We start from the raw sequence: 20,905 nt of genomic DNA, 5'->3' as shown, positions 1-20,905 counted from the left end.
AGTAAAAATGTCTTCATCTAATTACCTATTTGAATTTCAAGAAATTTGTTGGCTTATTATCATAATCCAACGATACTTTTAAACGAAGAGCAAAGCTTTAAATGAAAGTTATATATATATATATATATATATATATATATATATATATATATATATATATATATATATATATATATATATATATATATATATATATATATATATATATATTTATATATATATATTTATATATATATGTATATATAGTATATATATTGTATATATGTGTGTATATATGTATATATATATATATATATATATATATATATATATATATATATATATATGCATATATATATGCATATATATATATATATATGTATACATATATATTTATATTAGTTTTCCGTGATTTTTAAAATCTAAACAATTGCTTCATACAATAATGTTGGATAAAAAAATCCGATGAGAGAATATCAAAAAAAATTTCCCTTCACACCATTCAAATTAAACATGATATACATTTTCTAGATTGAACTCCATTTTTTTAATTTTTATATCAAGTTTTTATCAATGCGCTATACCTATATACTATATAAGGCCAGTTTGGGGCTGAAAAATTAATTGTTTTTTCTTTATTGGGAATAAACATTATCAAGCAAATTAGATATCGTTCTTTCATACCTGGTAAATTTTTTTTCACTTCGCCTTTCAACATATAAGCCTTTCAGACAACAATATCAGTTCTGTATCGTTAAGAAAATGCACAAAATTAAATGGCTATGCTTTCTATGCGGTTACACACCTTATCTAATCTTACAGTTCCTTATTTTGTTGGGGATTTACAATTCCTGATGAAAGATCCTTACCTTATAAAAAATACTCACATCATACAATGATAATCCCTTGTACAATAATTTAATTGATCTTTGTAAACTCCAAATTATTAACATCTGGTGTTGGCTCTCTCTCTCTCTCTCTCTCTCTCTCTCTCTCTCTCTCTCTCTCTCTCTCTCTCTCTCTCTCTCTCTCTCTCCTGTCTAATATATGTAGTATGTGATAAGGAGTCTCCGAGAATAAAGAAATATACAAGCGATGAGGTTGGATTTAAAATTTTCATCTTTTACATATTTCATTTTTAAAGTGAGAAAATATTCACTTCGCTACAGTGGTGATGCAGTATTCTATAGATTAAGTAGTTAATGGCAATTACGATAAGAGATTTAAGCAACTGAAGCATATTGATTTATAATCTGAAATTTGTGTATTGAATATTTTAGCGTTGGACCACTTCGTTTTTTTTTTTTTTCAATTTATGCTGAAATTTTCCTGCTTCTTTATAACTTTAAACCTGTCTCTCTAGCATTACCATCTCCCTTCTTTCCAATATCAAATCTATCTCATCTTTTCCTTAACTTGTTCATTAAATATTTTGCAACATAGCTGAACGTTAAAATCATCATAACTACTAAAATGTTGGCATGGGGTTTATTAGATGATTTTCTTTTAGTTTAACAATTTTTGTTTATGACATGTTTTAGGTTTGACATTTTTGGAAATTTTATTCGAACTCTTGAGTTTATCCAGTTGGGTATGGAGTTGTTATTTGGGAAATTTATTGCTGTAGAATATATAGACGAGGTTAGGGATCTAATCAGGGACTGAATGACATAGATTATTGTACCACTTACAAGAAATTAAAAATGCATATTATGATGGAAGTTAGTGATAATTGCATTTTTATTTAAATAAGTTCTGTTAGAATGTGTTTAGAGGCTGAATGGTATTTGACTTTGGACACAAAACACTGGATACAAAGCCAAGTCTTCGTCATGCAATTCAAAGTCAACTGTTCACTGTAGTTCTACAAGCATGAGTCAATCCGTCCATAAAGTACTTTTAAGCAAAAGGGTGATGATATCTATAGTATAAAGAATATCATCTCCCTTAGGAATGGAAAAAGGTTAAAGACAAACAAAGCCTTTTGTGTTGACGATTGATAAATTTCCTTTGGTTTAGAATGACTTCGCTATATTCAATAACAACAATGCTGACCTGCTACTGCTGATTTAGGTTGGCTGGAACCGCTGCTGGAACGCATAGCCACCGACCCCCACATCGTGGTGTGCCCTGTCATAGACGTCATCTCCGACGATTCTTACGAATATCACTACAGGGATTCCTCTGGAGTCAACGTCGGAGGCTTTGACTGGAACTTGCAGGTGTGACCTCATCTGAACGTGCACGTTCTTACGTCCTAGAGAGAAAGCAAACATTTCTTAACACTCACTTCGGATTACTCCATATGTGCCCTCTCGAGCATATTTCTCTCATCTCCCTTTCCAGTGGAGATGAATACTTCCTCTTAGGTGATGGAGTAGCTGAGGTCTCTTCTCACAACTGTAGCAGAACTTCGTGAATGATTTACATTACTTAACAAGGCATCTCATCCAAATGGCTTTTTGTTGGCTACTTAGTCTCTACGTCTTGGTTTCTGCATAACTGAATGTTGATAGACTTGGATTTCTCGTAATGAAAACAAGATGAATAACTGACTTGTGGTATTCTTTCATCATACAATCTATTTAGTATTTCTTGCATGTGAGGTCATCTGCTGATCTTTTGGTCTTAAAAAGGAGTTATATTTGGTTCATTCTGCCATGAATCTTTCATATTGCTAACACAAAGACTATCAATAGTTCACGTTAGGTTAGGCTATTGACCTGAACTGTTAATCATGCTTGGACGTCCTTAAAATGACATATCAGATTTATTTATTTATTTATTTTTTTTTTTTTTTTTTTTTTTGTAGAGTCAGTGATTTTGAAAAATTCATGGCTACTGACAGCCGAGTTAATCTTCCTAAGATGTAGCAGAACTAACTCAACGGTGGTGGTTTGCAACTACAGAAATGTACAGTACTAACAAGTATTTATTAAAAACAGCTTTCGCGTGTCAGAAGCATGTCTTGACATAATGCTGTAAAACTGCCAGGTACTGATAGCACTTCTTATTGGTCTACCTTGGGCGTGTATATACTGTATTTATCGTATGCATTAATGGAATACTTTAAAACTTTCAGATGGTCATGTACAATAATAGCTGGAGTAAATCTTCAACTCAAGGGTATGATGTTATTTTATTTGCAGTTATTTATTAGAATTTTTTGTTGTTGTGGGAGGTGATTTTGAAAATTTATTTCACTGAATTATCAGGTAAGTAACACATACATATGAATATTTATCTTGTAAAGCATGTTATTTTTATTTTGCATTTCAGGAACTATACCATTTTAGAGAATGAATTTCTCCATAAATTTTACTTGTTTTCATATAAGATACATATGAAGGTTTCGAAATTCAGGTGTGGTTGTTTTGTGTGTGAAGTCTATTTTATTTATATACATTTTTCTGTGCCTAACCAAAAATCATATGCATAATAAAAATTTTATTGTATCTTATGGGTGCAATGTTAAACATTTTGATTGAAACTTGTAAGGCAAAAATCATTGTTAATTTTTGGTTTAATGCTGAACCTTATAGGTTATAAATATACCTCCTTAGGGTTGTATAGAGCTGCCACTTGCGGCGATCCTTGGGTCCCTATCTGCACGTACTTTATATCCTTCTTATATCCTTCTTCTATACCTCCCTTCTTGCTCTCTTTCTTCTATATCGCTGGCGAACCCCTTCCAACTTTTAGCTCATAGTGCAACCAGGGCTTCCCTAAATGCATTTTTCACTGAATGGACTCACGGGGCCCATCGATGGGCTAGATGGCCAAAATCCATAAATTCAATACGATATGAAATGGTTAACTTATGATATCCTGACTCATGGCTATCCATAGCCAATTTTCGGACTCAAAATAAACATGTTTTATATTTTTTTTTACTTCCCAGACAGATTTTTTAAGCATTTATTTTTGTGTGGTGGCGGGGCTTATTTTATTTGTTCCTTTTCTGACGCTTCATTTCTTCCGTGTCATATCTTCTTTCAAATTTTATTCCAATATTTGTAACTTTATTTTCTTATTCCCATCTTCATGAATTTTCTTCACACACAATATGAATAAATACAACTTATTACTTATTAAAAAAATGTATTGTGAGCAAGCTAGTGCATATAAGTACCTTGTATTTGTTTTACCTATTTCGTATCTGATAGCCAAAGGCAAAGATAAGATCCATATGCAACTATATAATTGTGACCAAGTTTTAATCTTTATAACATGGTCATAAATGTTTTAGATTAACGATTTCATAAAACCTTGATAATTCAAGAAGTTTGCATATAATTTTTTTCTTAAGTAACATTTAATTTATTTGAATTTGCTTCTTTTTGTGTGCATATGTCATCTACGTAACACATTAAGGAGAATTATATATTCACTTGGCATTTTCCTGAAAGCCAAATATTTATGAATACTTAAATTTTGTCCAACGACACCTGCTCTGTGTTATTGTTTTGTCTTATTTTCTTCGTAATAAAATACACCTGACAAATTCCTGACTTTGGCAACATCGTTCGACCGACTACTTCCCATCACGCTAAACACAGGATGGCTCGAACCTCTGCTAGACAGAATAGCCCGTAACTGGACAACTGTTGTTTGTCCTGTCATTGACTTAATTAGTGCGGACGACTTTACATTTCATTATCAAGACGCGAGCAGGACGCAGATCGGTGGCTTCTATTTTGACCTCATTGTAAGACCCCACGTGTAGGACTGATGTCTATGATTATTTGGGTATTTTTTTACATTATGTGGATTAATATTTTTCTTGCTGCTAATTGCATGAATAAGAAAACATTACTTTGGGATTTGATAAGGCAGTCAGTTATCTGGTTATTGTGTTTTGTTTGGACTTTCTTGTTGTAAGACTGCATGTAAGTTGCTTAGGAGGACATTTGCTTTTCTGGAAAAAAATGAAGTTTTTACTTCTCACCATCCTTTTACATAAAAGTCTTGACTACCAGGTACTGTGTTCAAGGTACAGTCTGTGGCAAAAGAAGTTTCGCCAACCCCGTTTCGTTGAATCCTTGAAATCTATAGACGATAGAAGCTTGGAGGCAAGGTTAGAAACGTTTCCATATAGGGGGAGTGAAGTCTTGGGAAAAATGAAAAGGCGAAGTTATTTGGGGACGGGGTGAGGGAAAGAAGGATAAGTGACGAGCAAAGTACCAGTTCCAGTTTTTCACTAAACAAAATTTCTTGTTTTAACTCAAAATTGTTATTGCGTTTTGATATCCGGTGTTTTTAAACCTGGAAGATTTGATCAAAGTAGTAAAAAACAGGAAACAGTTAAATATAAGCATAATAAAACCCATGAATTTTGTTCTCAAATATGATAAATCTGTCCTATTGTCTGATAATAAAGTCAATAAAACATAAATATGATAATAGTTGAAATTATTGCACTTGGTAATAATTCTCAAGTTTTATAGCTGTGTTTTCAGAGAATCTGAGAACAACGTCTTCGTACTAAACCATTTTTGCCTTAGAAACTTCAACCAGCATATGACCAAGTTAAGATTTTTCATAATTCTGACCATCCTTTACATTCAGATCTTCCTGGAAAATTCCATCCTGTTCGTAATACTAGGCTGGCAGTTGATTCTAATAGCCAGGCCTTCTCCATCATGAAGCTTAATACTACACAGTATTCTAGAGGTTTTATTATTCGAACTTCAAAAGTTCAAAGTTACAGCAAATGTTTTTATGTTTAACAGGCTAACATTAGTCTTTTTGTCGTTTTTATATGACATATCTGTTTTGACGTTGTTACTGTTTGAAGAATGATTTATTGTTAATTTGTTCTCATCATTTATTTATTTCATTATTTCCTTTCCTCACTGGCTTATTTTTCCCTGTTGGAGCCATTGGGCTTAAAGCATCTTGCTTTTCCAACTAGGGTTACAGCTCGGCTAGTAATAATAATAATAATAATAATAATAATAATGTTCTTATACAATGGCAAAAACTTACCTTTTAACGACATCTTTACATTGGATTATCGTATCTATAATTTCATTTATTGGGCTGTGGCACCCTAGCAGTACCAGCTGAACTCGGCTGAGTCCCTGGTTAGGCTGGAGGAACGTAGAGAGTAGAGGTCCCCTTTTTTTGTTTTGTTTCTTGTTGATGTCGGCTACCCCCCAAAATTGGGGGAAGTGCCTTTGGTATATGTATGTATGTTATTTTCTATTTAATGGACAATTGTATAATAATAATTTATGAGAAATAGATACTATAAGCGATTTTCCTCATTAGAAGCTTGCGCTGACAGTTATCATTCCTAATTCCTATTACCATCATTTTTTCTAATGTTACAGATACCAGAGTATTAACAGAAACATTATACGCATTACATAATAACGGATCTAGGCATTTTTCTATCTTTTATTTAACGAGTCAAGTTAAGAAACATGTATACATAAAACTTATGAAGCATGTCCAATTTCAACCAAACTATTTTTATAAATTTCAACTTTTCGTAATTCATTTATTTCATGATTTTGAAAATAATGGGATATATACTGTATGTTTATATTTCAAGGTTTAGTAGATTCACTATATCCTAATCTGGGTTTTAATGCTTATTAAGTTAAATAATCTTCAAAACTAATACTTAATATCAATATATATTTAAGTAAAATCATTGATTATTCAAGTATGTAATTAGTATACAAAAGTATAAGTAAACAAAAACGTCGTTTTTCGTGAGATATTCATCCACCTCCAATATCAATGACTTTATCAACACACTCAGGCATTAAGAAAAAGAAATCGAGATTTTGACATATATTCGGGTAACCCGAAATAGACTCCCATGCCTCGAGGTCTTTCGTTTCGATGGCTCGGCTGTTGCGGTGTTTACAATGAATATTCATTTGAAAATGTTAATCATCTTTGTCATCCTATCTGTTAAACAACTTTGTTGTTTGTGCACATTTATGGTTTATGTTAAAATTCACAACAAACTCATTTATTTCTACTCCAACATAGGATTCTATTGTTTTCATGCTATCACAGAATATAGAATTTTTTCTTAAGTCATTAGCTATTGAATCCCCCCTCAAATTGTCCATTTTTGAACTGTTGTAATTGTGATTTGTTTACTTTGTTATATATGAGTTTTCAAAGTAGCATCCACAATATGTTTTATGTCAAATGAGTTTTAACATTTCTGACCCTTACCTGCGCTTATATTAATTGTATCCATTTCTTTGCAATTTCGTTGACTGTAGTTGTTGCATTTCCGTCATGCATAAACCAATCAATCTTATTCGGTACTAGGATTCACTTCAAATCCATTGCAATGTAACTAGTCTCTACTTCTTCTATAGGTATCAATGTGGTCCTTGTTCCTGAGAGTTTCTGGAGTTGTGTTTACTATGACTCTCCGTTTGTCTTGGTCATACCAGACTTTGCAATCCCAGTACTATACGGAACTCTGCTAGTCTCTGCCAGTTTGATTTCTGTTAGTCACTGGCATTTTGATTTCTGTGAATTGCTACCAGTTTGATTTCTGCGAGTCGCTGCATGTGATTTCTGTGAGTCCCTGGCAGTTTGATTTACATTCGCCGTCAGTTTGATTTCTGCGGGTCCCTGGCGGTTTGATTTACATGAGTCCCTGGCAGTTTGAATTCTGTGAGTTGCTGCCAGTTTGATTTCTGTGAGTTGCTAGCAATTTGATTTCTGTGAGTCGCTGTGAATTTGATTTCTGTGAGTCGCTGCCAGTTTGATTTCTTGAGTCCTTGGCAGTTTGATTTCCGTGAGTTGCTGCCAGTTTTATTTCTCTTAGTCCCTGGCAGTTTGATTTCTGTGACTCTGTGCCAGTTTTATTTCTGTGAGTCGCTGCCAGTTTGATTTCTGTGAGTCCCTGGCAGTTTGATTTCTGTGAGTTGCTGCTAGTTTGATTTCTGTTAGTCCCTGGCAGTTTGATTTCTGTGAGTCGCTGCCAGGTTGATTTCTGCGAGTCTATGGTAGTTTGATTTACCTGATTTCCCAAATCTTCCCACTTTATAAACTTCGGTAGACTTATTTTTAGCTTTAAGAGGCTGACATTTTTTAGTATATTTTTTTCTATTATAAAATAATCTAATCTTTTTCATTTTAGTAGACCCAGATAATGTAGATTGCAGAGCTAATCAAATTCCAGTCTAAAACTCATTATCTTCATAGCTATCGTCTCCGAAATATATCTGTCAATGTTTGTTAAAATCGATTCATAAACTTGACCGAACAAAAACAACTACATATCTTTGTAATTTTGCGTAACTTATAGGACACAAGATTATCATAATGAGTAAAATTTTCATTTTAGTATAAAGGCATACCATTGTCGTGCAGTTTTTAGTTTTGATAATGTTGAACTACTTCCAGTCATGCATAAATTCAAAGTGAAAACTATTCCAGGAGGACAATATAAAAAATAAAAAAAAACATTTTAGAACCGTAAATTGCCTAAATGTCAAGTATTCTGATATGTGAATCCTATCACGTTTTTTTATTATTAATTTCTGTGCTTTAAGTACTGTATTACCAGATTATCTTATAATTATTGGATCAGTACTGTTTAATTCATCTTTCAAGTTTTAGTACATGATAAGCACACTAAATTGCTAGAATAGCTAGATCCTGTTTTGAATTATATGGCCAGAATTTTTTTTTCTTTTTTATGCTAGCATTATCAAACGTCTATTAGTTTCCAAGACTATTTATTCTTCATTTAACCTAAGCTAGTAGGCTGGCTAAAGTCCCTCATAGACCAAATACCAGGAATATTTTTCAGGTTTACCAGATCTATCTTCTACTATCCAATAAAAGTAGCCGTCATTTAATCTGAATTGATAGTATGGCTAGAAACCTATATGATCCAGCAAACAAGAGATTGGTCAAACATTGCTTCAGGACACACAGGATTTTCGTTTTAGCTTTAGCGATTCATTCCCTTTCAATGTTCTTGGCTTCACTTGGGATCTTGAAGTAAAGCATTAGTCCTTTTAGTGTTGAAGTTTCAGATGCGTATTGAGGGAGCTTTTTTGGTCTCTGATTTTTTTCAGGTTTCTCTTTTTTTTGTGGTAGATTCGCTGAAAGCCAGAATTAAACAATTTATTACTAAACAATATTCATTTTATTAAGTTTAAGAATGTTATTTTACTCTAAAATGTGACTCTGAATAAGCATGAAATATTAATGCGCTGATATTATAAATATAGACTTACTATAAACAACATAGTGTAAATCAGTTTACTGTATATCGTACTGTTGTTTACTGATAAACAAAAGAATCTTCAAATCTGAGGCATCATTTTAAGTGGTTGAAAGGGATAATCTTGATGTAAGTGTTCCTGTTGAAAGAATTGACATCAAGCATAGTTTTCTTCTTTGGAAGCTATCTTTGGCCATTACCATTTTTTACTATTTTTTCTTTACCGAAAGTATTGTTTTTGCCATAATCTCTACATCAAGTTGGTTGAGTAAAGATTTGCTTTTGATTTTCTGAGCCAACAAAACTTCACATTCTCGCTTATATAAAACTTGTGGAAAGAAAAATAGCAATAGTTTCAGCCCTGTGTGGCTGAAATTAAACTATATCATCTATTGTTATTAGTCTCATTTCAGATAAAGTTAGTTCCACGTGAAATTAATTTTTTAGGAAATATAGAAAAATATAGAATTCTTGAAGTGATATTAAGTATACAATGTAATACTTTGATATTTTGTCACCTTTTTTTAGATGAATGTATTTGCGGATGAAATTTAAAGGAGAACTACGGCCAAGTAAAGGACTTCACAGTCAAAGACTGCTAGGTTAGGATACAAGTTTGAAATGATTTGGTAAATAAGCAGATTGCAGTTTTTTTCCTTATCAATACTATCAAAGATATTATTTAGCTTTTGAAATTTTTTTTACCTTCGTCAACCTTGAATCGATAGGATGGCTTGAACCTCTTCTTGACCGGATAGCAAGGGATTGGACAACAGTTGTTTGCCCAGACATTGATAACATTATCGACGAAGATTTCCATTATGCTGTTGCGAGTGAAAACGGTCTCAGCGTTGGTGGCTTCTCGTGGAATCTTGCTGTAAGGCTTTTTTGCTCATGTACAAGCTCTGGGGTTAAATGCATTTCTGGGAATGCTCATTACTCGGGCCTTCATTCTGCTAGGGCAATTTAGGTTAGGTAATACTAGTTTAGTTCTTGATATGGAAACATTTCGTCTCTGCTGTGATACGCCCTCTCTCCTGGAAATGCAATCACCCCAAGCTCAATACATGTGGAAAAAATATTTGTTTTTGTGTGTGGTGATGTTAGCGGGTTGTGCAGCTGGAGTTGCTTTGGAGGGCCTTTTCGGGATTTGGTGATGGTTTTAGCCCGAATTTTGTGATTACTTGTTTAGGTTTGGTTTTCATATGGTATTACAAGTTAATATTTCTTTTATTTACGAATGTTCTTGTTTTTTTTTTTTTTTTTTTTTTTTTTTTTAGAGATATGATCCTTTAGGCTATTTTTGAGATGAACCAATCAAAATCTTTTGTGTAAGAGAAATGGGAACTTCATTAAGTCAACAATTCATAACTACTTACAAATACAATGTGTACAGTATTTTAAAAGCCTATGTTAGCTACATCAAACTCATGATGGGAATATTTTTTTATTGGTCTTGGAGAAACCAGTGATTTTAATTGTGAAAAGGAATCTTCTGAAAATATATAAACACTTCTTTAAAATATTTTAGCTGAACTTAATTTAATCCATTGCTACACCATGTGACACACAGAAAACGAGTTCAACATGCAAAAAGGTTACATCTCACATAGGTCAAACTAGTCTCCACCAAAGGGTTAACTACTGCACTGTAATTGTTCAGTAGCTACTTTCCACTTGGTAAGGGTAGAAGAGACTCTTTAGCTATGATAAGAAGCTCTTCTAGGAGAAGGACGCTCCAAAATCAAACCATTATTCTATAGTCTTGGGTAGTGCCATAGCCTCTGTACCTTGGTCTTCCACTGTCTTGGGTTAGAGTTTTCTTGCATGAGAGTAAAATGGGGCACACTATTTTATCTAATTTCTCTTCCTTTTGTGTTGTTGAAGTTTTTATAGTGTATATAGGAAATAATTTTTCTAATACAGTTATTGTTCTTAGAATATATTTTTTCCTTGTTTCCTTTCCTCACTGGGCTATTTTCCCTGTTGGGGCCCTAGGGCTTATAGCATCCTGCTTTTCCATTAGCGTTCTAGCTTAGCAAGTGATATTAATAATAATAATAACGGAAGTATTCAGTTGCAGCATAATTTACACTATGCTGTTATCAGACAAATATAATAAGGAATTGTTCAAACATTAGTAAATTACAAGACTTCTTTTGAACATTGTAGAATGCAATCTGATATTAGTGGTTTGCATTACAAAATGTCTTACAATTATCCTTATTTTTTTTTCCAGTTGCTCAAAGCAGCTTTGTAGGGTACACACCTATTATATAGGGATCCTGTGAAAATTCCATGATCGTTAATTTTCTTAGGATAGATTATGTTTGATAAGTTTTGAAGATATGCTACAATTCTCCAAGAAAATCACATCCCTACCATTCTTCTTACAAGCAGATCTTCCCTCTTTTATTATTTTCTTTAAAATATGTAATAACTTTAATTTGACCTAAATCAATAGGGTGGCTTGAACCTCTTCTTGATCGAATGGCAAGGAACTGGACAACTGTTGTTTGTCCAGTGATTGATACAATTTTCGACGACGATTTGCACTATGCCTTTCAAGGTTCAAGTTCTGTCAATGTTGGAGGCTTCACGTGGGATCTAATTGTAAGTCAGTTGCCCATAGTTTAGCACTTGTTGATCAGTTGTTGGTGTGCCATCTTAAAGAGTGTATGTTGTTTTGGTTGCTTTTGAGGGCGATTTGGTTCTTGGGATGCTTGAAAACTCAAAAGGTAGGAATTAGGAATAACAAATACATTCTTTTGATTCTGAGCCTAGCCGATGCTTGAAGGAAATGGAAGGAAAAATAGTAGGGCTTAACTAAGTGCAAATTATAGCCCCGCTACTTGAAAACTTTAGATTGTAAGGTTTTAGAAATATGGAAGCATGAAGAGAATTCCAAAGTGTGAAAGAATGAAATAAATAATCATCAAACAATACAATACTTATATTTTATGGAAGAGAAAATCCATTTTTTTAAATAAAATAAACATTTCCTCTTAATATATATTGAATTTTAGCTACCTAGGTCTCATAGACCTCTTTGTTCAAACTAGAATTTTATTGTGTTCATACAAAAGGCTAAGTAGGAATATTGAGTTAATGACAGTGGAAGATTCAATGGTATAAAGAATGGATATGAAGACTGAAGAAAATAACCACATAAAACTTGGTAAACTGAGTTCAAAAAATAAATGTTTTAAACAAAACTACGGATGATTCTGTAGAGCAGATTTAGCATTCTAATTTTTTCAGAGTAAGGTAAAAGTGATCTGAGAGCAATAAATATTGGCTGAAGTGAGTTGAAGTTTGATGTTCACTTCAATCTGATATGATTAAAGAATTGTATGGGAGAAGCAGAGTAGAAATAGTTGTTAGCTTCCCTTTCAGTTACTGTATGATCTCAATACCAGACCTATTGCATAATTTCTACATATATATCTAGAAGGAAGATGAAATACAGAGGGATGAATTATCAGCATATTAAGAAAGATAGGTATAAAAGGTTACCGGCAGAAATAAGGAAATGGGAAGATTAAAGAACACCGCAGGAGATAAATAAGGTGGGCGTAGATATACAATGAACATCAACATAAGGAATTAGTAAAGCTGGAACAGGGAAGCTGATTAAGAGGGCCTTATACCAGAATCTATCCCATGGCCTTAGAGATTTCAAAATGGATAGGAGGGGGGTTTCCAAAGTCCCTCATAGAAGATGGTTAAGTATCAGTGAAATAGGAATAGAGCTCCCTTGTGGATTTTCTTTAAGGAATTAGAATGATGATGTGACCAGAAGACGCTTGATAGTGTGATAGGCTGTTTGTAGTATTAAAGCAATGTAGGTCTTTGAGGAAGAACGATGTATAATAGTTCCAAGAATTAGAACCTGTGGCTAGTTCCGAAAGGGAAAGGACGCGATCTTTGCTGGGATTTTAGTAATATTGAAGCATAGTATTAGATAATATTTAACTATTGTACGTTGTGTTTATGGCTACTGATAATGTATGAATACATAACATTTTACTGAGGTGTACACCTTCCATTCACAATAATATGCTTTGTTTTGATTTGTGTGTGAGTGTTTATAACGGCAGTGCCACCCGATTATCTCTCATCACTTTTTTCTCTTTGTAGACATAAACACTTAATTTTCACAAATCAAAATGATACATTATGGTTTTAAGATTACTTTTAACTTGCTTTTTTAAAATTACAGTACCTTGCACATGCATTGTTAGAGATTGTTATCTACGATTATCTAAAGAAGTCAAGGAGAATATGATGTTATTTATGAGTTGCAATATTTCACACGTGAGATGTTGAATTATTACTGTTTAGATTTACATAATAGATTTTGATGCTCACCATAGGGAGTGGTGAAATTCTGTTGCTGCTTCTGATTGCCTTGGAATAAGACCTTTTGACTTTGCTTCTGAATCAAACTAGGAAAATTCCAAGTCGGGGCTACTCACGTGCCTGATAATTGCTTGGACCTAGTATACCTTGATTCCCCCAGTGTTTTTATAAAACTATAAAGGTTGGTTCCCCAGTTGGGTCGTCTGATCATACTGTGGTTATTGGTTTTGTTAGTTACAAAAATCAGAAACAAAGCCTGGATCAATTATTATTGTAGACGTGCTTATTTAGAGAAACAGTAGGCTTATCATCTTTGGGAAGGCAATATATCAGATTTTACTTATAGTTATACGATGGTAGGTGCTGTAGTTCAGAGAGTCTCTGATTCAACTAAAAAGGAATGCATTTTTTACCATCAAAGCAACCCTTTCTTATACTATCCAGGAACGTAAATGATGTACTGCTCTTAAATAAGGACTCTGACGTAGACATAACAGTTTTTCCTTTGCTTAAACCCAATGGATCTTTTACTCACTACCCAAAGGAAAAGGTAACCCTTTTGGCTGAAGTCTTTAACTGTAAGCAAAGTAATCAGAAACTGAATATTCCTCATTCATGTTTAGTTTTCTGGTGTCTTTGAAATTAAAATGCTTTTACTTGACCTTGATTCTTATAGAGGTGTAGAGCCAAATGGTATTTTGATGTTTTTTATAAAAAAAAAAAAAAAAAAAAACCGGCTGATTTCTTAGCTGCAACGTTCTCTGTTATTTTTCAAAGTGGGCAAGAAGAGGTTCTTTTTGCACTTGTTGGCGAATTGGTAATGTTACTCTATTAGGTATATGCGTTTACGAAAGCTCTAGCCCTGCTAATTACCGCCAAATTTCTATTGCAAAATGTTATATTTATCCTTATAATTACAACATCTTTTGACAAAAAATCTAACTAGGTATACAGCAAGTAATCAAGTGGTCCCTGGTTTACCTTTTTGCAAAGGTCTTGGGGTGAGTCTAATGCTATCCAGAGATCCCTTGATTGTAGTCAGGAAGTTCGTATGATTGGCCTTGATTTAAGTGCTGAATTTGACCGTGGTTTTCATGAGGCCTTTTTTCAAAATTAACGAAGGGAGTAGGAATCTTTTAAGTAATAGACTTTAAATAGTAGTTGGTAATTGGCACGCTAGTAAGTATCGAAATGTAATATCTGGTGTTCCTCAGGGCGGTGTATTCGCCGATTACTTTTCAAATTATATACGCACGAAATGTGGTTTGGCCAAGAAAGCAAACTACATACCATTATCTGAATGCAGTCCTATGCTGAATTCCTTAATATAGATCTATCTTAAATTAGTGTATGGTGCAAATTATGGTGGATAAAGTTGAACCTTAACAAAGTTCAAAGTATGATTGTAAGAAGGTCTAAGGCGTTGGCTCTCCAACATCCAGGTCTTAGTATTCACAATGTCTCTTACTAATAGAACTCATTTAAGGTTATAGCTGTGATTTATTTATGTAAATTTAATTATAAGAAACACATCCAATCTGTTTCTTTTTCAACTACCTAAAAAAAAAAAAAAAGAAACTGGCTAATTGAGAAACTTTTAGGATATTTAGTAATCAATCTATCCTGGGGAAACGTTTTGAATTCTTTCATTATCGTTCTCCTATCTGGTCTTCAGCTGCTCACACTTATGTTAATATTCTTGGCGAAACCTTACAGTTTTTCAAAAACCTTACCGCTGATCTGGATATTAATCTCTGGTGACGTCGTTCAGTTATTTTTTTTAGCTTTTTGCATAATATTTTTTCTTGATTCTGACCCTCCTTTGCATTCAGGTCATCCCAATCAGTGTATAGTACTAGGTAAGAAGTTGATTAGAACAGTCTTGCGCCTTCTCCATCACAAGGCTCAATAATATACTTATTATACTAGAAGTATTATTTCGGCTGCGACCAGATTGCGTAATGATCTTGATCTGACAGTTTGAATCGTTGTAATTTCAGAAGTTTAACCTTGTTGCAAATGTTTTTATGTTGCACAGGTTTATATATATAACTATTCTCTTTTAACTTTGCAAATGATCTTGACATATATAATTTTCTTTTTATTATTTCTCATGCATAGCCTATTCGTTATTTCTCAATTTTCACTCCCTGTTGGAGCCTTTTGGGCTTGTAGCATTCTGCTTTTCCAACTAGGGCTGTAGCTTGGCCTGTAATAGAAATTGAGATATTAATAATATTGAATAAGTGAATAAGTTACTTTGTGTTAATCGGAGTTTATGAAAGATAAGAAATTGCTTGTTTGTGTACTGCTAATTTTATTGAAGTGCGAGAAAACTATCAGACTTTTTTTTTCACGAATTTGTCAAAGAAAAAAAAACTTCATTGTTTTTTCTGTGTTCTTAATCAGCGACTATCTCGCAAGCAATCTTTACAAAAGCTAATATCTTTCCTACCGAACTTTTGAGATAGTAAATATTCATACATACATACATATATATATATATATATATATATATATATATATATATATATATATATATATATATTTATATATATAAATTTATATTATATACAGTATATGTATATATGTATATATACATATTTGTATGTGTATACTGTATATGTATATATATGTATGTATATATATACATACATATATATATATATGTATATATATATATATATATATATATATATATATATATATATATATATATATATATATATATATATAATTTTACATTTAGGTCACGACTTTGCATAAGAAATTTTGAGATGGAATATTTTGTGATTTTTCTTCTCATGACAGAGCTTTCAATAAAAATTCTGAATTATTATCACAGGTTTTTTGAAGAAAGTATTGAAAACCCACGATAGCGCTACAATAGTGAGACCTTGTATATAGCTTTTGGCTTTTGTGTCCTTCTTTCATGTAATATTTTAAGTTTCCTGTGTCATTGTAATTTATCAGGCGAAATATGATAAAAGATATTATTGCAGTTTGGTCAAGTTTGATGAATAATTTGTTCTGGTTTTATTTTCTTATGTATTTAGAATGATATTTTCACCTAGTTTGTTTTTAGGATCTTCCATTATTTTTGACTTGACAGAGAAATTCTACAGTACCCAGTATTACCCATTTGTTACCAAAATGTAACCTGGTTTACAGTGTTGATAGACAGTGAACAAGATGTACTGGTGTTATCACCACAAGTGCTCATGAAGGTGATATATGGTCATTAACATTCTTGAGACCTCTTACGTAGGTTGGCTTGAACCACTGATGGATCGTATAGCTCGGGATTCTTCGAATGTTGTTTGCCCAAACATTGATAACATCCTTGATGATACATTACAATACGTGAGAACTGATGGGCCTCCAATTAATGTTGGGGGTTTTGACTGGGCACTCACAGTAAGGCATCTATGAATTGTAAAATAGTATTCCAAAAGTTATGATGGTTGTCAGTTGTGAAGGTGATGGGAGTAGAACCTTGAAGGAGTTCCATTTCTAATTTGAATAGAATTTACACATGAGCCTATGTGTTAAAAAGTTTGATTCCAGAAGTAGCACTTGAACTGTGCTTCCGTCTTTGGAAGGGTAACATCAGATTTGACTTGGAACAACTATATTCTGATAAAAGCTGTTGCTCAGGTGTTTGTCTCCGGAAACATGATTTTGTATGTCACATGTAGTAGCTAGTAGCTTTATGCTGTCACGTTTTATTGGGGCTTTTAGCAAATGGTAGTTTAGTGTTTTTGTTTGTTACTTATGAAGCAACTGATGATTTCATTACAGGTACATATATGCTTATCCAGAAGACATACTGCAATATTTTATTACAAATTATTATTAAGCTGAAAATACTACTGACTTTCTTCATATATGTGTATGGTATATTGTTGGACCATAAAGACCATTAACTTTCTAAGGAAGATTTCATGGAAAACTATTTATAAACTAAAATCCTTTATTTCAATACTTACCTCTGAATAGAGCCAGCTATTAAGTGGAAGTGCAAGTTCAATTACCTCTAAAAACAAGATCCCCCTCTGCTGTCATACCCTCTCTCCCTACATATTATGTTAACAAAATAACTACAAGTGCAGCCGTTTTTAGTCCAATACAAGACAAAGGCCTCAGACATGTCCTTTCAGGTCTGGGGTTTGGCCAGTTTTCATCACCACACTGGCCACTGCGGACTAGTGATGGTGGGAGATTTTCGTCTGATCGCTCAAAGTAAACATACGTATTATGGGTGGCCCTGACTAGTATAGCTTTTTGATCATGGCGATACATAAACCTTTTCACCACGTTAAAGTATCCTTGCTAGTTGTATGGCTTTGCCTGCAAAGCAAAGTAAACAGTGTCTCAGATTCAAGTGGACTAAATCATCGATGGTAAATATCAGCTTGAAAAAAGTGGGTTGTAGGGTGGGTTACTAGTTTTGGTCATAGGTAAGTATAGAAATATAGACTTTAGTTTATAAATCGTGTGTACTTCCATGAATCTTTTAACCTCTGAATAGTAGGTGATACACACTCAACTTGAACCAGACACCAATATTTCACAAAGCCAAAGCATTTATTTCATTTAAGGTGATTCTCTAAACAAATAACATGAAAATACAAAAGAGAGCCTCACTACAAATTCTATTTCCTGTCGATTTGCATGTCCATGCCATAATCTGTACAAGGTATCTCTCTGGTTACCATTCGACATTTTTTTTTGTCCTCTCTCTCTCTCTCTCTCTCTCTCTCTCTCTCTCTCTCTCTCTCTCTCTCTCTCTCTCTCTCTCTCTCTTTTCAAATTATCCACCAAGAATTTCAGAGCATAAGGTAATATTAGATACAGAGAAAACCAAACATATAGCTTTGGACCAACACACATTTAACATAATGGATTCATTAGAAGTTTTGATTCAAAGATGAATTCATCATTCAGGATCAAGAATAGTATTTGACGCGGAGTAAATAAGATTAGTTGTGGAACTCGACATATGTTAACTTAACATACTCATTTTAAGCTATGATTCAACGACAGATTTCGCTCTAAATATAAGAAATAAGTTATAAGTAAATCGATGCGATACAAAATAACCAAGACAATTATTTCAATATATTCCCTGCCGAAATTATTGGGCCGATAATAAATGAGTCTTTTAATTTTTGTAAGCCCCAATTTATAAGATTATCAGCACATGCTGAATTAGTTCTCCATAGAACTGGCTTGAGAACTCTTCCTAAAGACATATTCTTTATAAAATTGATGCTTTGGCTGCCGCTCTGATGTCATGTGCTTGACCTTTGGAAACAGACAAGAAGGATTTGTCCATATTGACCAAAGAGGGAATGGTACAGCACGTAGAAAAGTCTTTTAATTTTCATTTGGTTTATTGCATTATACCCAAGAAGCGGTTTCACCTTAATATCATTTTAGTTCTAAATCAAGGAATAAAACCAATGTTCTTAGATAATGCTTGACAACTTGCTGATATGTTTCCAAAGCTTAACGTTAATAAATACAAGAAGGTGTTTTGAAAGTCAGCTTTTTACATATCAATATATATCACAGGCTTATAAGTCAGACTTCTCAAATAGCATAATACGTACAAAAAACCATGTTGTTATGATTAAATTATCTGTAATGGCTTCAAATCTTAAAATAATTTGAACACCTTTGTTATAAGATTTTGGGTTGAGAAACACAATCAGTAAGCTTCTGCGCAATTTGATTATGTTCTTCAACCCCACATTCACAAATTCTTATAAAAATATGCAACGTAAAAATTATATAATATACAAATTGGTTCTATTAACAGAAATGTCTATTTATATATAAATTCTCGACATGAAAAAAATTGATAGAAATTCATCTGTTACCATCCGAATCATAATACGTGCAAGTCTGCAAGGTAAGATCATCTTGCATAAGAATTTTCAAATATAAGAATTTGAGTGCGCAACTAAATTTTATGTCAAGAGTTTTATATTATGAGTTGTAAGCCTAAATTAACCATGTTGGTCCTTAAGAACGTTTCAACTTAAGAACCTTATCTTGGAGTTATACTGTTCGTAACTAGAAAACTTAACCCTTTTACTGATGTTGGTATATTGTGTAATGTGACTTTCTTAATGATGGGAAGCCCAACAATTGTTATTATTATCATTACTAGCTAAGCTACAACCCTAGTTGGAAACGCAGGATGCTATAAGCTCAAGTGCTCCAATAGGGAAAAATAGCCCATTGAGGAAAGGAAATAAGGAAACAAACTACAGGAGAAGTATTGAAAAATTAAAATAAAAAATTTTTAAGAACAGTAACAGCATCAAAATAGATCTTTCATATATAAACGACTAAAAGAGACTTATGGAAGTCTGTTCAACATGAAAACATTTCCTGCAAAGTTTAACTTTTGATAAAGCCTTCAAATTCCCTTTGCTTGTACATAAGTTGAGAATTACTCAGCAATAAGATGAAGATATGACAACTTAGATACATTCACACTGCTTGAGATTGCTTCCCATAAATGTATGAATCCCTTGCTTGATCAGGTTCTTGCTCTATGCAACTGCCTGGTAAATATCCTTCACTCACAAAAACTATATGTAATAAAAGAATTTATCCTAAGTATAAAAAACAAGATATTTAACAATATTTCTAAACTGGTTTAGTCACTGAAAACCCTGTGACAGTGATTATTCCTTTTCCCCCTCATAAAACTTACAAACCTTCAATAAGGAAACATGAAAACATGAATTACTTCCGCAAACAACTGACAGAAGATTAGTGCCCAATTTATGAAAAACAATATTCACAGCTTAGCGTTTCGTACAAATGTGCGTCAAGGAACTATCCTGATCCTTCTGTATCTCGGATGTCACTTACATAAGTCTTCGGTCTGAAACCGCATTTAGTATTGGATCTTGGATGTGGATTGTTTAGGTCAAAGGTTAGAATCCACTCTTCATTTATGTCACTATAACTTGTCTAGTTCAGATATCATATAGTGGTTGTTTTTGGCGGCATGTTATGAAGGAAAGAGGCTACTGTAGAGGCTGTCGTGTTGGCAGGGCCGCTTAAAAGCTTGTTCTATTCAGAGATAAGATTCATGGAAGTATAAATTTCATTTGTGAAGAGAATAACAAGACAAAAAGATTGGCTGATATGTAAAGGCAAATTGTAATATTATATATATATATATAATATATATAAGCAGAATAGCAGGAACCAATACTGAATATCCTTATGCTATACTTGTAGATAGAAATATAGCCCTAAAATGTTGAGCCATTGGCATCGCACTTGAATGTAGTACAACACTCACTCTCTCTCTCTCTCTCT

The 20,905-nt window shown here is 33.0% G+C and overlaps 1 protein-coding gene across 1 annotated transcript in view; it reads left to right on the top strand.

Moving 5' to 3' along the window:
* LOC137658707 (putative polypeptide N-acetylgalactosaminyltransferase 9) overlaps nt 1-20,905 on the top strand; it is a 258,420-nt gene that overhangs the window by 191,637 nt on the left and 45,878 nt on the right. Inside the window, 1 exon segment of the mRNA XM_068393703.1 lies at nt 2,053-2,201. Coding sequence (XP_068249804.1) covers nt 2,053-2,201 — 149 coding nt within the window.

This window comes from Palaemon carinicauda, chromosome 19 (genome assembly GCF_036898095.1).
Source record: "Palaemon carinicauda isolate YSFRI2023 chromosome 19, ASM3689809v2, whole genome shotgun sequence".
Taxonomy (NCBI): Eukaryota; Metazoa; Arthropoda; class Malacostraca; order Decapoda; family Palaemonidae; genus Palaemon; species Palaemon carinicauda.
This window is presented reverse-complemented; position numbering and strand designations above follow the sequence as displayed.